The following is a 26,014-nucleotide window of genomic DNA, read 5'->3' as shown; positions in this document are numbered from 1 at the left end:
AGGTTATTGTATAGATCACCAATGAGTGAATATCATTTACGAATCAAAAGTATTATTTGCAGTGTTTTTACATATTATTTGGGGAGATCATCAAAAGACATTGTTCATTCAACACCGTGTCATGATTGTGGTGAAGAAAGTAGTACATGTAATTTTTGTGCTCTACGTCACGAATTTTACCGCCATCGCCATCTTTTTAGCAGACGAATATTAATCGCGGCCATGACAACACTCAGAGAAGATAAAGTTCATCAAATGTATTATTGAGTTCGTGGTTTCATAATCATTGTTGATGAAAATGTGAACCTGTCCGTGTTCTTAGAGTGCTGTATCAATTAACGAAACTGTAAGTTGAAAATTCAAGACATGATGGAAAGGTGGACACCCACAATGACAGCAGGAAATGCAGAATAATATTTTGGGTGAAATGATAATTTTCACAGTATTTTGATTAAGCCTTCATGATATGTATCACGTGTGTGCTCTTTAAGAGATACTAGTGTGTGCCTATGGACAAGACTGTCGGACTTACAATGTCAACCTCTTTGCGAGGATGTAAAACCAGCATGTTTTGCTCTGGTTATCAGCTGACTTGCCGAGGCCCGTTATGCGGTGGTATGGGAGACGGTGTTTTCGTAGACTGAACCAGTTCGCAGACGCGGTGATTTCGTAACCCAGACTGTTTCGTAGACGGTGATTTCGTAGACGTGTATAAATAATTGAATAATATTATTCTGCAAGCATATTAATTTTGATAAACCACTAGGGACTAGTGAGTTGTTTTGATTGGGTTTTGTTAATTATTTTGGCGGCGACCCACCCACCTTCTCCAGTGTTACTTCTGGGCTTGTGTCTGTGTCGTTGAATGTTGATCAATTCTGTGGGAATAGGAAGTAGTGAATTGTTTTGATTGTGAAATAGTGTGTGTATATTCAAGTGTGTTGTTAATTATTTGTCGGTGACCAACACGCTCTGTCCTTCTCCACTGCTACTTCTGGGCTTGTTTCCGTAGCTGAATGTTGATCATACTTGCCTGTTGTGTAGTTTGGTATTTATTTCAGAAAACTCAGAGATTATTATATTATTTGCACGCCGCTCATCATGTTTTTTTTTTTAAACACCGATCATACTTACCTAACATATTGTTTTATTTCACCAAACTCAAACACTTTTCGTTTGCACTGATGTCATAATTAATAATAATACCAAACTAACGTTTACTAACATCATTTACTAACGTCTACGAATCCACTGCTCAATTTGTCTACGAATCCACCGGATTTACTCGTCTACAAACCAGTCTGGTCTACGATTTCACTGCAAGCCGGTGGTATAGTCAGGTTTTTCATCGGGTGAGGTTAGGTAACTACCACGTCTTGACTGTATAAGACCTCATCACGGCTCTCGGCTAATCATTTGGTATCAATCTCAAAAGGTTTATAGCTAAGAACACGCTTCTCTCTGTGCATGGAAAAAGAAGGGTATACTGGCGTTTCCTTTCCTTGTGGTACTTACGGATATTGGCTGAAAAAATAAGAACCTGTTGTTAGGGGTTTTTGCAGATGTAAGACAAAAACGTAATTTTTATCTTAAATATCATCTAAAGTTTTGATTTTTCTAACCTTGAGTGATAAGGATATATTCATCTGTTTCACACAAAAATATTGTGTTGCCTAGAAAAAATAGCGTTGATGACATCATTTCTGCAAAACTGCAGTCGCGTGCCACATGTGGGTATTTTGTATGTGTTTTCAACGATGAGCCATATTTTTTTATTTTTTTATTTATTTTTTATTACCCTGTTTCGTATCTCCAGGGTATACGTTCCGATAAGTCTCCACTATACCCTGGACGCATCTACGGCTCTGCCAGATAAATTTATTACCTCCCTTGACTGTGTTTTCATCCAGTCAGGTGTCTACGCTGGGAAGTTGAGCGAACCAATCACAACTCACTTTCGTTTTTTTAATTATCTAACCGGTCAATGCTTGGCAACAGAAACCATGCAGAGGTTCTCTGGAAGAGTTAGACGGCGTTCTTGCATATGTTGTTTTAAAGTTTCGGACCTGTCAATTTTTGTTTGTATGATTTCCGTAAAATCTGGAATGCACTGTGGGCAAACCTTCGCAGTTGCGACCGCTACCTTTGTTGACACTGGCAAGCTCTGTTATAACGGTGGCCTAGCTGATTGGCTACTGTGAGAAGGCGGAGCCAGCAAAGGGAGGTAATAAATTTATCTGGCAGAGGGAAGGAATGTCTCCTATCATATGAATGCTTGTTTTTAAATGAAGAGATTCCACCTCTAACATCTGCATCTATTAGCTGCATGATCCATTAGGTGTATTACCACTTTTGAACTTGGTGAAACAAAGTTGACTGACTTACTGAGGCATCTCCCATTCTCATGGCATGACAGGGAAGTAACATTATGAAGTGCAAGGGACAGGAATCCTGTAGGAAACAGTGGGAAAAATTATGTTTTCTCCTAGTTGGTACAAACTCACCAATATTCATTACATTGCAAAATTTTGATCATTCTCAGACTTTGGCCACTTTTTAGTTACCAGTCAAAGATGTAAACAACCACTAAGTATCACGCATCGGTGATCTTGGCAGAAAACATGTTTTCTGCAAGAATAGGAAACCCACGAGAAGAGAGTGACCTATACTAGAACTTGTATGTGAAATTGATAGGCTAATTTTTCAATTACACGTTTAATCATTCTGTAAGTCCCTCAAGCTGAGAACTAATGTTAATAACTGTTGATCAATTCCTAGTCAACAAACTGGAGAAAAGTGTTGACAGTGTGTGTCTGATACTGTGATTGTCACCATTATTCCAAGAACTGGAAGTTAATGTTGACAGCTGAACAATGTGTATCCTACCTAGCTACGTATACAAGCGTAGACATCGGTTACAACATTGCCTTAATGTAATTGTATGTAAGTGTATAATTTCTTTCCCTGTGCATGTAGACAAGTTCCCAAAGTTGATCAGTTCACACATAGTGGTATTTTACTCCTGGGTAAGTATTGAGTTGGGACATTTAGATTAATGCTTTCTGTCATTGTATGCCCAATGAACTGGGTTCTTGAAGATGTACTGTATCTGTAGTATACTAGATATTGGGAGATATATTATGCAGAGATTTAATCTTGTAATTATTCATTTCTGTCCCCAACCTTTAAGTTCCATTTCAGTGATAGACATGGCCACCAATCACTCAGTCTGAGAATTGTCGTAACTGTTTAGGGATAGACATGACCACCAATTGTTCAGTCTGAGAGTTGCCGTAACTCATATTTTCAAGTTTGTTATTGATGTGTAAATGTATGAGCAAAAGATGATGAAGTCATAAACATCTCCTAATCGCCTGTGGAAACTAAAATATAGGCAAGTTTCTTGGGATACTAGTTATTTGGAGTAGTACATTTTAAAACATATAACCCCAATTGTCATGATTAGTGTTATAGATATTTTTTTATTTAAATGCTACAGAAGCAAACAGCAATACTGTGTCCAATGGAAACCTGCAGTTTACTGGAAGTACTCGTTAACATACTGTTTGAGGTAGATGATCACTGATGATCACTGCTTCATGGAGTTCCCCTGTGCTTTTGTAATTAGGTATAGTTTACTCTCATGTTTGCATCAATATTGCTTCAGGACTGTGAAGTCAGCCATCTGTACACTTGATAATGGGATGTGGAAAGAGTGTACCGGAGAAAAGACAGAGAAGAAAGAGCAGTACTGCGTTCCTGTTCAATCGGCAGAAAGTCAGCATTCGTATTGGAAATGAAGTTAAATTGCATGAAAATTCACCGCAAATAATATTTGTCTTTGGTGAGTGTTCTGTGTATATATATATATGTGTGTATGTGTGTTTGTATCTCTTGATTTGTGTTAGAGTATTGGTGATGAATTTATTGAATTTCACAATCTCTTAATCTTGTTTTTAACCATATGTAATGTGTTAATCATGTTTTTGAGAGATGATTACATGTTTGGTTCACATGTCCCAAAAGGTGAATCCTGAAAATGAAGGTAATTGAAATTGTTTAACATCAAATCACAGAGATTACTGCAGTGAGAAGAATGTAATGTAACAACAATGATTGACTGGTTCTTTAAGTCTCAGACAATCAAGCTTCATATATCTTTGAGGCCATTAATGTACCATTCATAAATTGAATGAAGAATGGTGATGGAAGAACATGGCATGGACTCACTTGTGAGGGTGCTAAGACTTATAAAAATTCCAGAGTATTGTTAACAAAAAAGATGTTGCAAAAATGCTCTTTGAGATCATTTAGCTAAGTGATGTTGTTAAGTAAACCCCAGAAATGACTTTGAATTTTACATTTATTGCTTAAAAAATGGTGTTGTTTTCAGTGTGTATCTAGTTACAACCTGTATGTAGTGGAATAACATATTCTTGAATATATATAGGTCTCTCTGATGCTCTGTGCAGAAAAAACCAAAAGAACCTGTTTTATTTTATCCTCTAGGTGGTCCTGGAACAAAGAAGGGCAAGCTTGTGGAAGACCTCATTCAGACCTTTGGGTTTCGATTGATAAATTTAGAAAAACTCATCCTGAAGGAGCTAGCCAAAGATCCTGATGAAGTTGGGGGAATTGCAACAAGTGAAATCATTGACTATGTGAAGGTGAGCTACTCTCATCTTAAGGGGCTGACATTACTGCATGTCCTTGAAATCTACTGCAAAAGTAATTAAATCCAAGGACCCCCTAAAGTTTCTACTTTTAACTTGAGGCTTGTAACAATGACCTAATGACTTTATTTCACATTGAATTACAGATACTGACGTGAATGTGACTCGCATGAGTGTCCTTTGATATGAACAGTGTTGACAGTGTGTAAAGAAAATACTGACAAAGTCTGGAGGGAAAAGTATAGGCTTTCACCATTAGTTGCCACAACAGTAGTCTCAAAGGCTTCATAACACTACTGTTGTGTGTTGCTATATTTATTATATCAGTTCTCTTACTTGGCACTCATGGAACAATCACAACTTATACTGATACTGCTTATATTTAATTGGTTTCAACATATCTATTTCATGATAAGTACATAAACTGGATTGGTCAACAAGCTCAAAAGAACTTATACATAGACATATGAAACATTATCATGACAGTGAAATACAAATTTCAAGATATCAGATTGAGTTTGAGGGTTATTGGAAGAAGTTCCATTATAAGGTTGTCTCTGATGAAAAGCCATTTGTAAAAGAAAAAATACTTGCTCATATGGCAACAAAAATGGAACATATGAGGAATCATGACATGCATCTTCAGTGGTGTGGCCACACTGTTTGCTATCTCTCTGATATACATGTGTATGTTTGTTGAGTTTGTCAGTGTTGAGATCGCTACATCCTAACATCAAAATAAGTGGAGGACATGACAACCCTGTGATCCTATATTTGGGTCTACATTTGATATTTAAAGTTTCTTATGCACCTTATCATGGCGCTAACCCTCTTAATGATAGCATTTATATGGATATCCCAGGAATAATCATTATCCCCCCGGCATGTAATGCGGGGGGATATAGTTGATGCCTCGTCTGTCCATCTGTCTGTCCGTGGTCATTTTGTTTCCGGAACATAACTCGGAAACAGTGCTATATTTTTAGACTAAACTTGATAGATATAATAATCTCAACCTATGGTTGTGCCTTTTGCTATTTACAGAGTTTTGGCATTTTTATTTTTTTTTTATGTTTTTCCATGGAACGTTTTGGTGTTAGTCTGATGCTATCTGGGCTTCATTTCTGGAACAGAACTGAAAAACCGTTCAATATTTTTTCTGCAAAACTTGGTGGATATGTGTGGCAGACCCCAAGGTAGTGCCTTTTGCTATTTACAGGTTTTTTTGATTTATCATTTTCTCTTTTTCCCTGGAAATGTTTCAGAGTTAGTCTCAAAATGGAGGGATGGACTTTGTTTCTGGAACACAACTCAAAAACCTCTAAATATCTTTCTGCAAAATGTTGCAGATATGTAGGGGAGACCCTAAAGTGGTGCCTTTTGCTATTTACACGTTTGTGATTTATTATTTTCTTGGTTTCCATGGAAATGTTTCGGACATCGTCTCAAAATGGAGGGATGGGCTTCGTTTCCGGAGCAGAACTCTAAAACTATTCAAGATCTTACAGTAAAACATGGCAGATATTTTAGGCAGATCACAGAGTGGTGACTTTTGCTGTTTACGGTGTTTTGGCATTTATATTTTTCCTGGTTTCCATTGAAACAATTCTGACTTATTAAAGCTGTTTATTAAATTCAAATGAGAAAACTCCTTTGAAAAAACATCATGAAGGTATAAAGTTCAATGCTTTGAATGTGCAAGTTATTCGTAACAGCCCTAGTATGAGGTGTCATTCACTTGATTACTTTTTAGTGTTGAAAATAGAAAATCAGATATGATACCAACGCATTTGTAAATATAGAAAGGTCAGTGTTCAATCGTTTTGGAAACAATATCAGATTTCCAAATATCTTTAATGTGGAACAGCCAGTGTTGAATCAATGCTGTATATATATTTGTCAACACACCTCAAACAGATAGACCACATATTAATATGTGTCATGTGTCTGAATATCTCTTGACATAAATGGGCATCACAGCATCCAGTTAAGCTTGAGCATGCACCGTGTCCATAGAGAACATCTGCCCACAGGACAAATGACAGTAATGTTTGCTAACATAGTTCCAATTATCTTTTAGTTCGTGAAGTGAGTGTTTTTTGTCTGTTAGAGGAAAGTGCATGGATAATCAATGTATACAGGCTGCCGTTGTCATGTACTTGTTCAAGTATTGATCTGATCATTGCAGCATTCCCATTAGATTCTATTGATTCCAAACAGTACTTGTCTTTGTTCACTTAGGCTTTGTGTGTAACCTACATTCTTATCAGATGTTGTACACCATGGAGACACTGGAAATTAAGAAGTATTCTCTAAAACCAAATCCCAAGACATTTTCATGCAGTATTGTTTGAGGGTCCTGTAAGTTAATGGGTCTGGATGTTCGTAACTCATCATGTGTGAAGTTTACTGCTACAAAAAATGTCAGAAATAATAGTGAAGGTATAGTGACATTAAATATTACAGATCCATGTCTGATGTGTCTGTCATGTTAGGTGATGCATGGACTGACAAATCAATGGCAATAGCTTCATAGATTTCTTTGAGTAACTGTGATTGGAATTTCAGAGTTATGTTTCCTTGGAAATAGTCCAAGAGTAATATCATCTTTGTGCTTCGACAAGATTGAGTCATGAACATGGCCATGAGAGCGGTATGAGTAGTGAGGAATGGCTGAGAGTGAGTGAGTGAGTTTAGTTTTACACTGCACACATCAATATTCCAGCTATATGGCAGCGGTCTGTAAGTGATCGAGTCTGGACCAGACAATCCAGTGATCAACAACATGAGCATTGATCTGTGCAATTGGGAACCCATGACATGTCCCAACCAAGTCAGCAAGCCTGACCACCTGATCCCGTTAGTAGCCACTTACGACAAGCATAGTCGCCTTTTATGGCAAGCATGGGTTGCTGAAGGCCTATTCTACCCCGGGACCTTCACGGGTTAATGGCTGAGAATGGAGTGCTCTTTCTGTGAGCCAATCTAGATCATCTGATCTTTCTATGTCAGTCTTCCATCTGTCCACAAACATGGAGAATGCCAAATGAACCCATTTCAACTTGAATGATGTATCACAGCAGCTGCTATTAAAATGGAATGAAATGTCTTGGACATGCTGGCAAAAGTTTTGCAATGTGGAATGAGATTATGTTGAAATATGAATCAATATCATTGAAGCAAATCTTTCTGTGTGAGACTTTGAGCTAGGGAACATTACCATCCCATCTTGCTTGCCAATGACTATTATCTCTGAATCCTGAGTGTTGCCATCAGATAGCAGGTTTTACAGAAAACATGTGTTTACTGGCCAAGTCTGCAGGTTTTACAATAAACGTGCTTGCTGGCCCAGTCTGCAGGTTTTATAATAAACAATGTGTTTCATATAGTAGCAAGTCCTTATCATAATACAGCAGTAGTTCAATCAGTCATTATGCCAGTATTACTGTACAGGAGAGCCCAGAAAAAATCACACTGAGATGGGCTCTGAATGAAATCAAGAAAGAGGTGGAGGCCGACACTCAGGGAAGCTATGTGATTGACCTGATGCCCAATCTCCGGGGGCTTGTACGCAGTGCTGGACTTGTCAAAGACCCCACCTTCGAACTGAAGAACTTTGAGACATCTGTAAGTTTTCATTGTGTAAGGTTGTTTCATTGTCTGAACTGTGAGGAACTGTGCTAAGCCTTATAGGGTATTAGTTGGGCTCAGTTTCTCAAAGCTGTTGTAGCGCTACGACTGTCATACCTCCTATACTGTACCATAGACTTACAGCAGACAGTGCTATGATAACTTTGTGAAACGGTCCCACTTCAGTAGTGTGAAATATTGTTGGCAGTTCTGAGCTCTGAAAGGGTTTCTTGTGACTACCTCAGTGGTGATTTTGTGGATATTGTCATTTACATGGTTGGATGTAAGGATTTCACCACACAACATATAAGCAGCCAAGTTGCAGCTTGTAAGCTAAATTACACATAAAAAGGGTTATATTTGTGGGCTTATAATGCTTGGACACACATTTTGTCATGCATTTGGTAAAAATATGGAAATAAATTGTAGGTCTTCTCTGTTGCAGTGCCGGTAGTAAGTTTCATGTTTTACATAGCTACGTCAGTCCCGAATTTTCATGATGATTGTGTTGAGCTGTTGATTGTCCCCAGTTTCCCATATCGTTTGCCATCAACTTCTCCATCCCTCTGGACAAGATGGTGAAGAAGAAGAATGAGCCTGAGTGTGTGAAGGCCCCTGATGCGGAGAACAAGAAGGAAGGAGGGAACCAGGCAGGGAAGAGTGATGAAGCTGACTCAGGCAGAACCAAGGTGAGCTCAGAGCTTCTCTGGTAAAGAGATGTGTTTATGAATCTAGGGAAATCTTAAAATATTGTCTTGAATTAGCTTACTCTTGTTGACTGAAATACTGTTTGTCAGCTGCATGTGTCTTGCTGAACCCAGTACCCAGAAGCATGTATTTAGATTTGTCATATGGGTCATATGGTCAGGCTCACTGACTGGGTTGATATCTATTTTATGTACAAGATATATAAGATGTAACCATATTATGTCATGATAGGTCATAATGTTCACAGGAAGCTGTCTTATAGCTGTTATAGTGCCACGTTATCAAGAGACAAACAACTTGAGAGTCACAAATTATTTTTTGGTATCTGTAAATATGATTTATGTTGTTTCCCCAGAGACGAGCCACCCTGTTTGACAGTAGCGTGCGACCATTTGTGGACTATTTCCAGAAATCTGGACGCCTTGTCAACATTGATGTGTCATGTGGAATGCTGGATCTCATCTGGTCACGGATATGTGAAGTCTTCTTTGACTTACAAATCACAAACTGTGCTAATGCTGACACTGTCATTATCTTCGCTTTTGGTGAGTGTTAACAAATGTCAAATTAGCTGAGAGTCACAACACATGTTGGTGTGTAGGAGATTGGAGGGCTCAGTCATCAAATGTCAGTGGGGCCACATTTCACTATGCAGAGACCTGACTGACCCAGAGTAAGGAATGTTTGATTGTTGGTCGAATGCCAGATTCCCACTGATTAGGTCAGCACTGTACCCAAACTGCATCTGTTCTGTCTACAGGAATACTGCTGAAAGCAGTGTAGCAGTAACAAAATTTCTGAGTTCCGTGCTGGGATTTGAACGGCGGACCTTCTGATCCAAAGTCGGATGCCTTGTCCATGTGACTAAAGAGGTTAACCCCGTCAGCAAGCTGACAAGGTGAGGATGTCATCTGTGGGATGACTCCACGCCTTACTACATACTCCCCTGTCAAAATGAGGGACGTCCCAGGCTGCACAGTTGGGTACTGAGGCTTATTTTGCTCAAATGTTATTTGAACATGCTCAGCCCCACATTTGGCGCCAATGTAGCAGCCATAAAATTTCTGATTCCTGTGCTGGGATTCGAACAACGGACCTTCTGATCCAGAGTAGGATCCACATGACCAAAGAGGTTAACCCAGTTAGCAAGCTGACAAGGTAAGGATGTCATCTGTGGGATGCACACAGAAAGAGCCTTGCTACATACTTCCCCATCAACAGAAGGAATGTCCCGTGCCTCACAGTTGGGTACTGAGGCTTATTTTGTTAAAATTTTTATCCCCCCAGCATGCAGGGGATATAGTCGACGCCTCATCGGTCCATAATCATTTTGTTTCCGGAGTGAAACTCAAAGACCGTTCAATACTTTTAGCCCAAAATTGATAGATATAATAATCTGAATCTGTGGTTGTGCCTTTGTTATTTACAGATTTTTGGCATTTTTGTTTGTTTTTGTTTTTCCATTCATTTCAGTCTTCGTAATATTTTGGTCTTAGTTTAATGGCGGGATGGGCTTCGTTTCAAGAGCAACTGTTCAATATTTTTCTGCAGAACTTGGTAGATATATCAGTCAGAACCTAAAGTGATGCTTTTTGCTATTTACACGTTATTGTGATTTTATTATTTTCACAGTTTCCTTGGAAACGTTTTGGACTTAGTCTCAAAATGGAGGGATGGGCTTCGTTTCCGGAGCAGAACTCGAAAACTGTTCAATATTTTTCTGCAAAACTTGGTAGATATACCTATCAGAACCTAAAGTGGTGCCTTTTGCTAGATTTTTGTGACTTATTTTTTTCACAATTTTCATGGAAACATTTCGGACTTAGTCTCAAAATGGAGGGATGGGCTTCGTTTCCGGAGCAGAACTCGAAAACTGTTCAATATTTTTCTGCAAAACTTGGTAGATATACCTATCAGAACCTAAAGTGGTGCCTTTTGCTAGATTTTTGTGACTTATTTTTTTCACAATTTTCATGGAAACGTTTCGGACTTAGTCTCAAAATGGAGGGATGGGCTTCGTTTCTGGAGCTCAACTCAAAAACTATTCAATATCTAACAGCAAAAGTTGGTAGATATGTGTGGCAGACCACGAAGTGGTGCCTTTTGCTATTTACAAAGATTTGGCATTTTCATTTTTATTCCCACGGCATGTTATGCGGGGGGATATGGTCGAAGCATCCATCCGTCCGTCTGTAATCATTTGGTTTCCAGAGCATAACTCGGAAACCATTCAGTATTTTTAGACCAAACTTGATATATATAATAATGTCAACCTATGGTTGTGCCTTATGCTATTTACAGATTTTTGGCATTTTTATTCTTTTTGTATTTCCATGGAACATTTGATGTTCGTCTAATGGTGGGGTGAGCTTCGTTTGCCTTTTTGTATTTACAGGTTTTTGTGATGTATTATTTTCTTGGTTTCCATGGAAATGTTTCAGACATAGTCTCCAAAGTGAGAGGTGTGTTTCGTTTCCGGAGCAGAACTGAAAAACCGTTCAATATTTTTCTGCAAAACTTGGTGGATATATCAATCAGAACCCGAAGTGGTGCCTTTTGCTATTTACAGGTTTTTGTGATTTATTATTTTCTCGGTTTCCATGGAAACGTTTCAGACTTAGTCTTCAAATGGAGGAATGGACTTCGTTTTCAGAGCAGATCTCAAAAACTTCTTAATATCTAACAGCAAAAGTTGGCAGATATGTGTGGCAGACCCCAAAGTGGTGCCTTTGGGTATATACAGTTTTTTGTGATTTCTTATTTTCTCGGTTTCCATGCAAATGTTTCAGACATTGTCTCAAAATGGAGGGATGGGAGGGATTCCGGAGCAGACCTAAAAAACGTTCAATATTTTTCTGCAAAACTTGGTAGATATATCAATCAGAACCTAAAGTGGTGCCTTTTGCTATGTACAGGTATTGGTGATATATTATTTTCTCGGTTTTTGTAGAAACATTTCGGACTTTGTCTTAAAAGTGACAGGTGTGTTTCGTTTCTGGAGCACATCTCAAAAACTTTGTAATATCTTTCAGCAAAAGTTGGTAGATATGTGTGGCAGACCCCAAAGTGGTTCCTTTTGCTATTTACAGGTTTTTGTGATTTATTATTTTCTCGGTTTCCATGGAAACGTTTCGGACTTAGTCTCAAAATGGAGGGATGGGCTTTGTTTCCAGAGCAGAACTCAAAAACGTTCAATATTTTTCTGCCAAACTTGGTAGATATATCAATTAGAAGCTGAAGTGGTGCCTTTTGCTATTTACAGGTTTTTGTGATTTATTATTTTCTCGTTTTCCATGGAAACGTTTTGGACATAGTCTGAAAAGTGAGACGTGTGTTTCGTTTCCAGAGCAGAACTCAAAAACTTCTTAATATCTGTCCGTGAAACTTGGCACATATGTGTGGCAGACTCCAAAGTGGTGCCTTTTGCTATTTACAGGTTTTTGTGATTTATTATTTTCTCGGTTTCCATGGAAACGTTTTGGACATTGTCTCAAAAGTGAGAGATGTATTTCGTTTCCGAAGCAGAACTGAAAAGCCATTCAATATTTTTCTGCCAAACTTGGTAGATATATCAATCCGGACCTATAGTGGTGCCTTTTGGTATTTACAAGTTTTTGTGATTTATTATTTTCTGGGTGTCCATGGAAATGTTTCAGACATAGTCTGAAAAGTGAGAGGTGTTTCGTTTCTGGAGCACATCTCAAAAACTTTGTAATATCTTTCAGCAAAAGTTGGTAGATATGTGTGGCAGACCCCAAAGTGGTTCCTTTTGCTATTTACAGGTTTTTGTGATTTATTATTTTCTCGATTTCCATGGAGACGTTTCAGACTTAGTTTCAAAATGGAGGGATGCTCTTCGTTTCCGGAGCACAACTCGAAAATCATATCATATCTTTCAACAGATCTTGGCAGATATATGAGACAGATCTTGAAGTGGTGCCTTTTACCGTTTACAGATATATAGCATTTATATTTTTCATGATTTCCATGGAAAAAATTCAAACTTAGTCCATGCCCATGGCAAGAAGTTTGACTTAGACTGAGATTGCTGGTAGTACTGTTTTCAGGAGTAGAACTCTAAAACTGTTCAATGTGTCTTCACCAAACTTGGCACCCAGATAGACCAAGTGGTGCCTTTTTGTAGTTTTGGATTTTGTTTGCGTTTCCATGGCAACAAGTTTGACTTCGAGTGAAATAGGTGATGGTGTTCTCCGGAGCAGAACTCTAAAACTGTTCATTATTTCTTCACTAAACTTGACACATAGATTGGACTGGTTGTATACTGGTGCCTTTTGGTAGTTTTGGATTTCTGACTGAAATATTTTTGGCATTACCATGGCAACAAGTTTGACTTCGACTGAAATTGGTGGTGGTGCTCTTTTCTGGAGCAACACCGTTCAATATTCCTTTACCAAACTTGGCACCTGTATAGATCTGGTGGTGTATGGGTGCCTTTTGGATTTCTAAATCAAATATTTTTGGCATTTCCATGGCAACAAGTTTGACTGAGATTGAAATTTCTGGTTGTTTCTGGTTTCTGATTGAGCAGAACTTTCAAAACCTTTAATTACTCTCCTTCCACTTCTCTATATAGTCACCAAAACATTTGGCACAATCATAACTTGTAGACATATTCCTCAGTGTTATTTTACCATTGCAGTGGATATTGATGACTTTGTCTTCTTGGTTTGTAGTACTGTTGTAGCGATGGTGTTTGTGATAAACACAATAGTTTCATCACTAATATTGGTCACGTAACTCTATCGCTAGATCCCTGCAGTGATGTCATAGAAGGAACGATTTTCAGTTAGTTGTATAGGAAATGTATAGGAATCTCGTCATTTTGCTGATTTCTTGACGTCAACAAAGATATGCCGAATTGTTGACAATAGAGGTGACAATATTGAATTGACCCAAGCTTCCAAGAGTGAAATTGTTGTCTATGTCTATTGTCCATCAAGCAAATACATATGTTACTATCACAAGAAAGTAATTCTGATTTTGTAAGTCAGTGAAAACAAACTTAAATAGCATTTATCCTTGGACAGGGTGCCGCCATTTTTGAAAATCGTGAAGTCACGGGCTAAAGACTTTTGAATTATTGAGATTATGGTTTGTTTTCATCAAGTTAGAAAATCAAAACTACTTTCTATTAGTAGTAAATGTGTATTTGATTCAAGGCCAAAAGGATTTTGCATGACACAAACTTATAACATAACAGCTTCTGGGGGTTGAAGTGAAAATACTTCATGATAAATTTCTTCACTTGCTAAATTCACTTGGTTTGTAAATGTTCACATGTAGACACGTCTTAATGTACGTCTTTATATTTGGTCTTATAATCCTAATTACTTTATAATCATACTTGTATGCATTTTGAAACTCAATAAAAATAAGCAATCTGCTGATACTTATAGCGAATGTATAACAAGAATGTAATATTATGGTTTTCCTATGTGAATCAAAATTCACACGCATGCCCTAATGTATGTTGTCTGTATCATTATACTTCAAGATGAAACAGTGATTCTGTTGAATGCTATGATAACTTAATAAAAGCAAAATGCAAATATTAAAATTAAAAGAAATTAAAATTATAGGAGCAGTGTCAGGCTATTACCTTGTTCGAGGAATGCATTCATCAATATCCACAAAAACCAGTGTCATTTAACAGTCTAATGTAGGAAAAAGTGATGTATTGTTTCAGGTATTTCACACTGGTATATAGTCTCACTGATCACCCAAGATAGCACACCTGGCAACTAATTGCATATTGTCCATCATTCTTCTATAAAAGTAATTTAGTTAGCTAATAATGAGCAATCAGTCAGTGTATTGGCGGTTAATTCTTTGAAAGAAGGGTGTTGTTTTTACACTCAGACACAGACACGACAGAGTGTATTCAGTATAGATTAGTAAATATACATACATAAACACTACCTTTTGACAAATCCACACTTAAATCCTCATAAAAGTAATTAATCAGTCAGCGTATTATCGGTTAACAGTTTGATCGATCCAGACACAAGAAATCACAAATGGGGACCTTTGTTGGGTAATCTAAGTGGCGTTACCACTAATTGTACCTGTTATAAGTTCATTAACTGAGCATCAAGTGAATGATGACAAATAATGTGTATGTTTATACCACATAACACAGATTACAACCTACTGACACCAAGTGGTTTTGACAGAATCGTCATTGAAAACAAGGGTTGTAACTCCGAAACTAGGCAAAGCAGGAGACAAAAGTAAATGATAGTAGATTGTGAGAACATATAGCTTTCATTTTTCACAACAGCTGTCGCGATCTCAGGTTTGTACAAACCTGTAACTGAAATAGTTTACCGTATGAAATGTAGATGAATTCTGCATAGACCCTCATATTACCTCACAGAGGCGCGCGAAATGGGTAGTTTTAATGATGGGGTTTCATTTATAGTGATTCCAATAAGTGATTTATGTATTTGCACCCAGTAGAAATATATGTGATCTTTAAGCCTTGATTCTGGTCTCCAGTTCTTGTCATATTTCATGAAACATTCTCATTTATGCTGTTATATCCCGTTACTATTATACTGTTTCTAGTGTGTTTCCCATTACTATTTTAATGTTTTTTCACTGTGTGTTTGCTGGGGTTTCTGCTATATTGTAGTTTTCTGTATGACTTATGCTGTTTAGTTTGTGAGGTGGGGTATCTTATAAGTGCCAACATTCACACTGTTTATAATGCACTTTTCCATGATTTTTTTCGCTGTTTTTCACTGTTTCTTACATAAAGTAATGTACTAGTATACTTAATACTTAATACTTTTTTTCGGTCTATGAAGTATTAGTTGCAACACAGGCGTCACTTCTGACAAGTTTCCATATACTTGCCACACCACTCATGTCCTCTAGCTAGAGGTCATCTGATGCTTCCTCTCCATTCTCCAGGTTGCTGTTATCAGCATTTCCCTGGCAGACGTCTTACTCCTGAGGCCTCAGATGCTTGCTCAGCAGTCACTGGCTGTATCTACACCCATTCCACACATGACCTAACCAGGGAATCTTTTGCAACAGCGCCTCTGCTGTTCATCACTGCAGCGCCTATACAGCGCATCTACCACATCGACTGCAACCTTGGTGTTCAGCTGTCGGTGCTATCTCCTCTGTCGCAACACCTACCTGCTCCAGTGTCATTTCCTGTCTACAGCGAATGTATGGTGCATCTAACTGATCCAGCATCTGTATGGAGCCTGTAAAACCATACTGTCTCACTCCAGTGCCTGTAAGGCGTTTCTACCAGACTGAGCGCTTGTATGATGCCTATTAACCATACCCACTCCAGTGACTGTCCAGCATTTTTGCCAGATCCAGTACCTGCATGGCACCTATAAAACCATCCTCACTTACTCCAAGGCTTTTCTGCCAGATACAGCATTCTACCAGATCCAGTGCCTGTATGGCGGCTCTACTGGATCACACACGTCTGCCATAGTGAGTGGCCTATAAAACCATATTCACTCACTCACTCCGGCGCCAAGATACCAGATTCAGCAGCTTGTATGATGCCTCAACTACATACACTGTATGCGTCAGCGCCTCCCAAATCTTAAGCAGCTGTTGATTGCGCGACTGTCACCGCTGACCTTTATGTCGGCAGACGGACATGTCTTGCCCTTGAGGAGTGCAACTATGATGGTACCGAAGACTGGGCCCTGGTGTTTTCGCAACCAGTTTCCTGGAATTCATCAACAGGGCAACCCAGGTATTCGAGGAAATTAAGTACACCTCAGGGCATGGCAGTGTTGTGTGGGGAATGAGTTGTTATTGTTAGAACAACTGGGTATGTCAGTTCCGGAGTAACGCTTGGAGACTCAAGTCTATGCTTTTAACTGCATTCCCTAAAGCTAGTAACACTTTAAAGACACTGTGGTCTGTTTCCATTTAAGTGTACATGGCATATATGCATTGCCACTGAAATATTATCCTTCTCTGTCCACCATTCCACAGTACCACGAGCATGATGACGCCATGTGGGAAAAGAATAGTTCTGAGGAAGATAACTGGATATGTCAGTTGAGGAGTAACACTTGAAAAAACTCAAGTTGATACTTTTAACTGCATTTCCTTAAAGCTAATCTCGCTATAAAAATTGCATGGCTATTTCGATTGAAGCCTGCCTGCCTTCTGTGCGAATTACCACGGTCTGTTGACTACTCTTACACGTGTAACAGAGATACCTTTCACCATGCTTTTTCTTCCCATGAAGCATGCCAACACCGTGTGGGAACAGAGTTGTTCTTACAGAATGACTGGGTGTTTCATTTAAGGAGTAACACTTGGGTTAAGTCAGGTCGCTGCTCTTACATGTGCCTAAAGCTACTAACGCTTTAAAAATCGCATCGTATATTCCGTTTAAGGCTATGCGTTAAATATGCATTTTACCACTGCCTGATCGTAACTCTCTGTCTGCTTTAGGTGCACCTACGGTTTTTAATGTACTGTCTTTAATGACTGACTCCTTTAGCATTGTATCTATTGTATGTTCAGATGAGAGCACCATTGAAGAGATAGAGCTGGGACAGTACTGTATTCATAGACTTAATCCTTTTGCATTGCATCTCTTGTATGTTCAGATGAGAGCACCATAGAAGAGATAGAGCTGGGACAGTACTGTATTCACAGACTGAATCTGAGAGAATATATTCAGGATCCTCAGGAGCCTGCTGTAAGTAAAATATTTCACTTTCATGACTAACTATATTGCTGAGTTTTCAAACACAAGTATAATTTTCTCTATCTAAAAATGAACTGTATCTAGTTTCAACTGAGATAACTTTCACAAGATTTCTAAATTGACTCGTAGACTCCTTCCTATGTTTACTGTTCACAGTTTACCACAAAACCATGTCTTACTTCACATCCTTACTGGTAAATATAATAATATCCTTTAAATTCTCATCATCTCTGACATAAATATGACATTACTTGTAAAGGCTGGTTGAAACTAATAATTCACCTATGTTATTCAGGAGAAGATACTCACTTCTATCAGCCGTGTTATTGAAGATTATGACCCAACTGTAAAAGCTTTTGCTGTCAACCTTGAGGGGACATCATTGGATAAGAAGATGACTGTAGAGGTAGGAAATGAGGCCAGTTGTGCAACATTATATGATGACCTTTCAGCTTTACCTTGATCTAGGAAAAGGCAATCTGTTGTATAGAGCTTTGTCCATGTGATATATCAGAGCGATATGGATTAACAATATGGAAGTTAAGATGTGGCATATGCATATATATATCCTGTGAAATGCTAGAGCAATGATCTTATTCATGAAATCCTGACATTAAGAAAGAGCAGTTTTTCATTCATCAGTAAATGTCCAATAATTATTCTGTCAATTTTGTTAAACACTTTATTGTTGTCATACAAATACTTGTTGAGTAGCAGTTTGTGTATGGGGAACGATGTGCATATCAGGACATGTGCATACGCCGTGTGCATCACTCAGAAGCGAGTGTGCGCTAAATAGCATTCAGAATCGTTCGGGTATGAACCTTTTTGAGATAAAAAGTTCAAAAGGTATGTGCGAATGTGAACTTTTTCGCAATTTAGTAAGCTGTGTTCTGATTGGTCAGTCTCAAATGTTACCTGATGCGACCTCCCACAAGGTTTTGTTAGACACAGTAGTTTAATGTAATGAAAAGTACTGAGGCTAAGTTTACTGAGACTAGGGGAATGATGTGTTCATGTATGGCATGATGTGTGTATTGAGAGTGATGTGTCAATGTTGGGCATGATGTGTGTATTGAGAGCGATGTGTCAATGTTGGGCATGATGTGTGTGTGGGGAATGATGTGTCAGTGTTGGGCATGATGTGTGTGTGGGGAATGATGTGTCAATGTTGGGCATGATGTGTGTGTGGGGAATGATGTGTCAATGTTGGGCATGATGTGTGTGTGGGGAATGATGTGTCAATGTTGGGCATGATGTGTGTGTGGGGAATGATGTGTCAATGTTGGGCATGATGTGTGTACGGGGAATGATGTGTCAATGTTGGGCATGATGTGTGTGTGGGGAATGATGTGTCAGTGTTGGGCATGATGTGTGTGTGTGGAATGATGTGTCAGTGTTGGGCATGATGTGTGTGTGGGGAATGATGTGTCAATGTTGGGCATGATGTGTGTGTGGGGAATGATGTGTCAGTGTTGGGCATGATGTGTGTACGGGGAATGATGTGCCAATGTTGGGCATGATGTGTATGGGGAATGATGTGTTGATGTTGGGCATGATGTACGTATTGGGAATGATGTGTTGATGTTGGGCATGATGTGTGTATGGGCATGATGTGTCGATGTTGGGCATGATGTGTGTGGGGGGAATGATGTGTCAATGTTGGGCATGATGTGTGTGTGTGGAATGATGTGCCAATGTTGGGCATGATGTGTGTACGGGGAATGATGTGCCAATGTTGGGCATGATGTGTATGGGGAATTATGTGTTGATGTTGGGCATGATGTACGTATTGGGAATGATGTGTTGATGTTGGGCATGATGTGTGTATGGGCATGATGTGTCGATGTTGGGCATGATATGTGTGGGGGGAATGATGTGTCAATGTTGGGCATGATGTGTGTGTGTGGAATGATGTGCCAATGTTGGGCATGATGTGTGTATGGGGAATGATGTGTCAATGTTGGGCATGATGTGTGTAGGGAATGATATGTCACTGTTGGGCATGATGTACGTATGGGGAATGATGTGTTGATGTTGGGCATGATGTGTATGGGGAATGATGTGTCAATGTTGGGCATGATGTGTGTAGGGAATGATGTGTCAGTGTTGGGCATGATGTACGTATGGGGAATGATGTGTTGATGTTGGGCATGATGTGTGTATTGGGAACATTGTGTAATCTGGGCAATGATGTGTATATAGGGAACAATATGTGAAATGAGGAATGATGTGTCGATGTTGGGCATGATGTGTGTATGGGCATGATGTATCGATGTTGGGCATGATGTGTGTGTGTGTGGAATGATGTGTCAATGTTGGGCATGATGTGTGTGTGTGGAATGATGTGCCAATGTTGGGCATGATGTGTGTAGGGAATCATGTGTCAGTGTTGGGCATGATGTGTGTACGGGGAATGATGTGTCAATGTTGGGCATGATGTGTGTGTGGGGAATGATGTGTCAGTGTTGGGCATGATGTGTGTGTGTGGAATGATGCGCCAATGTTGGGCATGATGTGTTGAGGGGAATGATGTGTCAATGTTGGGCATGATGTACGTATGGGGAATGATGTGTTGATGTTTGGCATGATGTGTGTATTGGGAACATTGTGTAATCTGGGCAACGATGTGTATATAGGGAAGAATATGTGATATGAGGAATGATGTGTCGATGTTGGGCATGATGTGTGTATGGGCATGATGTGTCGATGTTGGGCATGATGTGTGTGTGGGGAATGATGTGTCAATGTTGGGCATGATGTGTGTATGGGGAATGATGTGTCAATGTTGGGCATGATGTGTATGGAGAATGATGTGTTGATGTTTGGCATGATGTATGTATGGGGAATGATGTGTTGATGTTGGGCACGATGTGTATAGGGAATGATATGTCAATGTTGAGCATGATGTGTGTAGGGAATGATGTGTCACTGTTGGGCATGATGTACATATGGGGAATGATGTGTTGATGTTGGGCATGATGTGTGTATTGGGAACATTGTGTAGTCTGGGCAACGATGTGTATATTGGGAACAATATGTGATATGAGGAATGATGTGTCGATGTTGGGCATGATGTGTGTATGGGCATGATGTGTCGATGTTGGGCATGATGTGTGTGTGTGTGGAATGATGTGTCAATGTTGGGCATGATGTGTGTATGGGCATGATGTGTCGGTGTTGGGCATGATGTGTATGGAGAATGATGTGTTGATGTTTGGCATGATGTACGTATGGGGAATGATGTGTTGATGTTGGGCATGATGTGTGTATTGGGAACATTGTGTAATCTGGGCAACGATGTGTATATAGGGAAGAATATGTGATATGAGGAATGATGTGTCGATGTTGGGCATGATGTGTGTATGGGCATGATGTGTCGATGTTGGGCATGATGTGTGTACGGGGAATGATGTGTCAATGTTGGGCATGATGTGTGTATGGGGAATGATGTGTCAATGTTGGGCATGATGTGTATGGAGAATGATGTGTTGATGTTTGGCATGATGTATGTATGGGGAATGATGTGTTGATGTTGGGCACGATGTGTATAGGGAATGATATGTCAATGTTGAGCATGATGTGTGTAGGGAATGATGTGTCACTGTTGGGCATGATGTACATATGGGGAATGATGTGTTGATGTTGGGCATGATGTGTGTATTGGGAACATTGTGTAGTCTGGGCAACGATGTGTATATAGGGAACAATATGTGATATGAGGAATGATGTGTCGATGTTGGGCATGATGTGTGTATGGGCATGATGTGTCGATGTTGGGCATGATGTGTGTGTGTGTGGAATGATGTGTCAATGTTGGGCATGATGTGTGTATGGGCATGATGTGTCGGTGTTGGGCATGATGTGTGTATGGGCATGATGTGTCGGTGTTGGGCGTGATTTATGTATCGGGAACAGTGTGTAGTATGTGAATCCGTGACTGTATGGGGAAAGATGTATGTGCATTTTGAATGATGTGAGGGTGAGGAGCAGTATTTTCAGGATCATTGTAGCAAGGGACACCACATATGTGCAGTACACATCACATCCATTTGAGTATATGGACAGGTGTTTTAGGGTGACAAACAACTTCTTTAACTGTCAAGGTACCCACCAGCCACTTTCATATAAAATTCTTTCTAAAAAGTGAAAAGAAATTGTCACAAGCTTTTGGGCCTTGTTAATATGTCTTATCATGAGGACATATTGGATATTTCTTGAGGGTTTTGCTGTATAGGAGAAAAAACGCCTCCGAAGTTTTGGTAGAGAATGTAAACCTGAGGGGTAGGGAAATCCCGAGGGGCGTAGCCCCGAGGGATTTCCCGACCCCCGAAGGTTTACATTCTCTACCAAAACTGAGGAGAAGTTTTTTCTCTTGCTTATAAACCGTCATTTTAAATATTGCGTTATAAGGAATTAGGACCTCACTATACCGCGAACATTCGGAATGACAGCAATGTCGCAACTCTAATGCACAAGTTAGAAAACGCACGGGATTTTCACGCAGTGCACGTGTTTTTTGTGAGTGAGTCAGTTATATACCACGTGGTTACTTGAATCCGCTCATTGCTAACCATGGCAAACCAGAGCGAAGACGAAATGTTTTTAACACAGTCGCAGTTTAAGAAAGATGATGACAATGCTGCTGCTGCTGCTGCTGCTGCTGCTGCTGCTGCTGCTGATGATGATGATGATGATGATGATGATTTTCTGTTCCGTTTCGCGGCACCTTTGACTGAGGAAGATGTTGAAAGGAAATTATCTCGATGTGTTCCAAGAACGACAAGGTACAAAAATGATTGGGCGAAAGGAGTATTCAGGCGATGGCAAGAAGAGCGTCGGACGAGGTCAATGGATGCAAACATCGCGCTGTCGTCGTCCGTCTTGACTGAAGACTTGCTGGATATGACTGCTAAAGATATAAATACAGCCCTAAAGTATTTCCTATTCGAGGCGAGGAAAGTGGACGGGACTTGCTACCCAGCTGTTACTGTGTATGGGCTATTCACGGCAAAAGCGTCAGACTTGAAAGCTAACAAATCTCCTTACAATCTGATGGAAGGCGAAGAGTTCCAGGACAGCAGACAGGCACTGGACGCATGCATGCGTTAGAGATCCACAGCTGGTCTTGGAGCAGAGGTGATAACTCGAGACGAGGAGAACACTCTGTGGGAGAAGGGGGCTCTTGGAGAAGGCACGCCGCAAAAACTCCTGGACACAGTCCTCTACTTAACTGGTGAGTTGCATTTTGCATTTGATTTCCCTGTCGAAAAGTCGGATATTAGCAATTTTGGCATTTACAATCAAACCTTCACATCGAAAATAAATGTGATTAACTGGAACAAAATGCCCGACTTCACTTTGAGGCAAACCAAACCAAACAAAGTTTGGATGGATATTTTGAATCCCGTGTTAAGACCAAAATAGATAAACATTATATAATTGTGTACGGAATTTTATTTTCCAGGACTTAACTTCGCCTTGAGAGGTGGAAAGGAACATCGGAGTTTAAGACTACACCAACAACCTCAGATTACAGGCCCACATACAGACCAGAACGGCCGCAGGTACCTGCAGTATGTGGAAGACGTCTCTAAGACAAATGCCGGGGGAGTGAAAGACAGGAAACTGCAGAAGAAAAAGGTGCGAGCGTATGAAAATACCAAGAACCCGGAACGATGTTATGTGCGCCTTTTCATGAAGTACAAGTCACTTTGGTATGTATTAGATGTTTTCTGATACATTTCTGATACATGTTATACATTCTTTAGATATACCACTCATTTAATCACATCATGCGGGTGACTTGACCCATACTGCATGTAAATTGTCTTATAATTTTACTCCCTGATGATGATTGCACGCATTGGTTTAGGGGCATATAAATGACAAATGCAAACATTTCATACTTAATTGATTCTATGTCAACACAATTTAACTTTCCAGCCTACCATCTTCAACTCGAGCAAATGCGTTTTACTTCACCCCGATGAAGAAACCTAAGGATGGAAAATGGTACCTAGAGTCGCCCATGGGCCACAACACAATCCAGACAACGGTGAAGAGAATATGTGCTGAAGCCGGAATTGAAGGAAGGAAAACGAACCACTCGCTCAGATGCACTGCTGCTACCCGTCTCTACGAGGCAAACATAAGCGAGCAACAGATTTGTGAACAAACTGGTATGTAACTCAATGAATATCTGCAAAACACGAATGAAACTTGAAGTGACTGGGCCAAATTGCAATTTGGCGATTTTAAATGCTAGAACTTGTGATGTCAACATGTGTTATGGTTAACATGCCAAGATCCGGGTTCGAATCCCAATGATGGCCCCAAGCAAAGCGATTACAATATCATATAAATTGCTTTTCAAACGGTTATGTACAATTTGAAATGACTTATCAAGATGAATTCTTTTATTGTAGGTCACAAAAGCGAGGCAGTGAGGGTTTACAAGAGAACCAGTGATCAACAACAAGCAATGGCGTCAGATGTTCTCTCATGTTCAGCTCCAAAGAAAACTCAGACGTCTGCGACAGTGTCGGTTCCTACTTCAGAGGGAGATTCCGGTACAACACAAACTGTCGCTCACGGAAGTGTTACAATGACGTTCAATTTCAATTAAAACACTGTTGTCAGAGTTTTTGTTTTTCCTTTCCTGTGAATGCAGATTTCGGTGGCTGATCGCTCCAAACCGGTACTTTCGGGACGAGGGTTTACTCCTAGTAAAACCTGGGAATAGGTTTTACTTAAATCTAGTTAAACCTATTCCCAGGTTTTACATTGGGAGTAAAACCTCTTACCGGGTATTGGTGCAAGTAGAAAGGATAATGACCATTAAAGGCAGTGATCAGAATTAGGTTTATAAATATATGTTATCATGAGAACTACATTTTAAGTTGTTCACAGGTCATGAGGGGGCCATGGGTCGAAGTACCCTCAATGTTTGTTTATGTACCCTGAGCCAAGGGTGAGGGGAACATCAACAAACATCAAGGGTCCATCCACCCATGGGTCCCAAGGGACCAATGAAGAACTTATTTATCTTACCGAACACCTCAATGTTAATTTGGAACTGTTTGATGGATGGGTATCAGATTGTACACTTCAGCCATCCTGTGTGAATCAAACGATTCGAATCTTGCATCCTGCTGTTTTTCCCAAAGGTATTGTCTTAGTAAAGTTGCTGTGGTGTAATTCCTCTTCTTAATATTCACAGGGACTACATTTGAATGTTTTGTCAAAATTCATTTATTGGTGTATGACAAATCTTTTCATAGCCATTGCTAGATTTTGCAGACGACACAAGAAAAGCAGAAAAATGATTTAAGAGATTCCCCTTCCATCAGTTTGCATTCGCAGCACATCCGTAATTTCTGTGCATCATGCATGATTCAATGTTATTCAAGATAAAGAAATACTACCATGAAGTACCAAATGAGTGGCCATTGACAGCGGAGTACACTGAAATGTACCTCTCTTGTAAGTGGTGTACATTGAAAGTAGTAGAAGAGCGCTTAGCCAATCAGAAAATGACATTTATGTCGTTAAAGGTAAGATAAATGTCAATGATAGCATTGTGACACAAAGTCAGAGGATGTAGCTGTGTGATTTTTCCATCCTGTGACATGACTAAACCTGACAACCACATGCAATCTGACATGCCCTGATTCTTTCCGCTAGGGCAAGCGACACATCATGTTCATTGATGAGAACAACATGAAGCTGGACTCGCATGTCAAGATGCAGATGAAAGGCAAACCATGCGCAAAGAACTTCAAGGCCCTGTGTTCATTGGAGAACCAGATTTGTCTCTTCCCACAAGACACTGACCTGGAGCTCTGTAAAAACATCTCTCTCTTCTTGGCCAAGTGCAGACTCAATTCCTGAACCACCAGAACCATAGCACCGAGGCGAGCTGGCTGGAAGTACCGCCACTGCTGCCTCATCCTGATGTCATTCCATAAATACTCAAAGTCTGTATACATTGTTTACCTTTGCCAGTTGGATTTTCTTTGATGTTGTGATTAAAAGTTTTGTCTGGAAATGCCCGAACAGATTATCGCCCTTTTTCCTATCTTTAAATGTTTATTCATTTGTAGTCATTTGTGTATTTTTACAGTAAGAAATCCTCATATTTTCTTAACTAAAACATCTTTGATATTGGACTTACTGTATGGCAAGTAATGACAAACTGTTCTTCCTTTGCTAGTGAACTCATGGCCTTGAAATTGATTCTGGTACCACTTGTCTTGTCCAGATAATCATTTCGTGAAAC

At 39.6% G+C, this 26,014-nt stretch overlaps 1 protein-coding gene across 1 annotated transcript; it reads left to right on the top strand.

Annotated features, from left to right (window-relative positions):
- Window positions 1-201: 201 nt before the first annotated feature.
- Window positions 202-25,711, top strand: LOC137261250 (uncharacterized). The gene is made up of 9 exons (XM_067798973.1): window positions 202-346; window positions 3,668-3,844; window positions 4,510-4,667; window positions 8,127-8,300; window positions 8,834-8,992; window positions 9,367-9,556; window positions 17,633-17,724; window positions 18,029-18,139; window positions 25,420-25,711. Exons 2-9 carry the CDS (start codon window positions 3,700-3,702, stop codon window positions 25,624-25,626), a joined length of 1,236 nt encoding a protein of 411 aa, XP_067655074.1. The 5' UTR covers window positions 202-346; window positions 3,668-3,699; the 3' UTR covers window positions 25,627-25,711.
- The last annotated feature ends 303 nt before the right edge of the window (window positions 25,712-26,014 follow it).

Source organism: Haliotis asinina, chromosome 14 (assembly GCF_037392515.1).
Source record: "Haliotis asinina isolate JCU_RB_2024 chromosome 14, JCU_Hal_asi_v2, whole genome shotgun sequence".
Taxonomy (NCBI): Eukaryota; Metazoa; Mollusca; class Gastropoda; order Lepetellida; family Haliotidae; genus Haliotis; species Haliotis asinina.
This window is presented reverse-complemented; position numbering and strand designations above follow the sequence as displayed.

Coding starts and splice junctions, on each gene's coding strand:
- LOC137261250 (XM_067798973.1), top strand. CDS start 3,700: ATGGGATGTGGAAAGAGTGTACCGGAGAAAAGACAGAGAAGAAAGAGC. Junction 8,993..9,366: donor CTGACTCAGGCAGAACCAAG/GTGAGCTCAGAG, acceptor TTGTTTCCCCAG/AGACGAGCCACCCTGTTTGA. Junction 18,140..25,419: donor ATAAGAAGATGACTGTAGAG/GTAGGAAATGAG, acceptor TCTTTCCGCTAG/GGCAAGCGACACATCATGTT.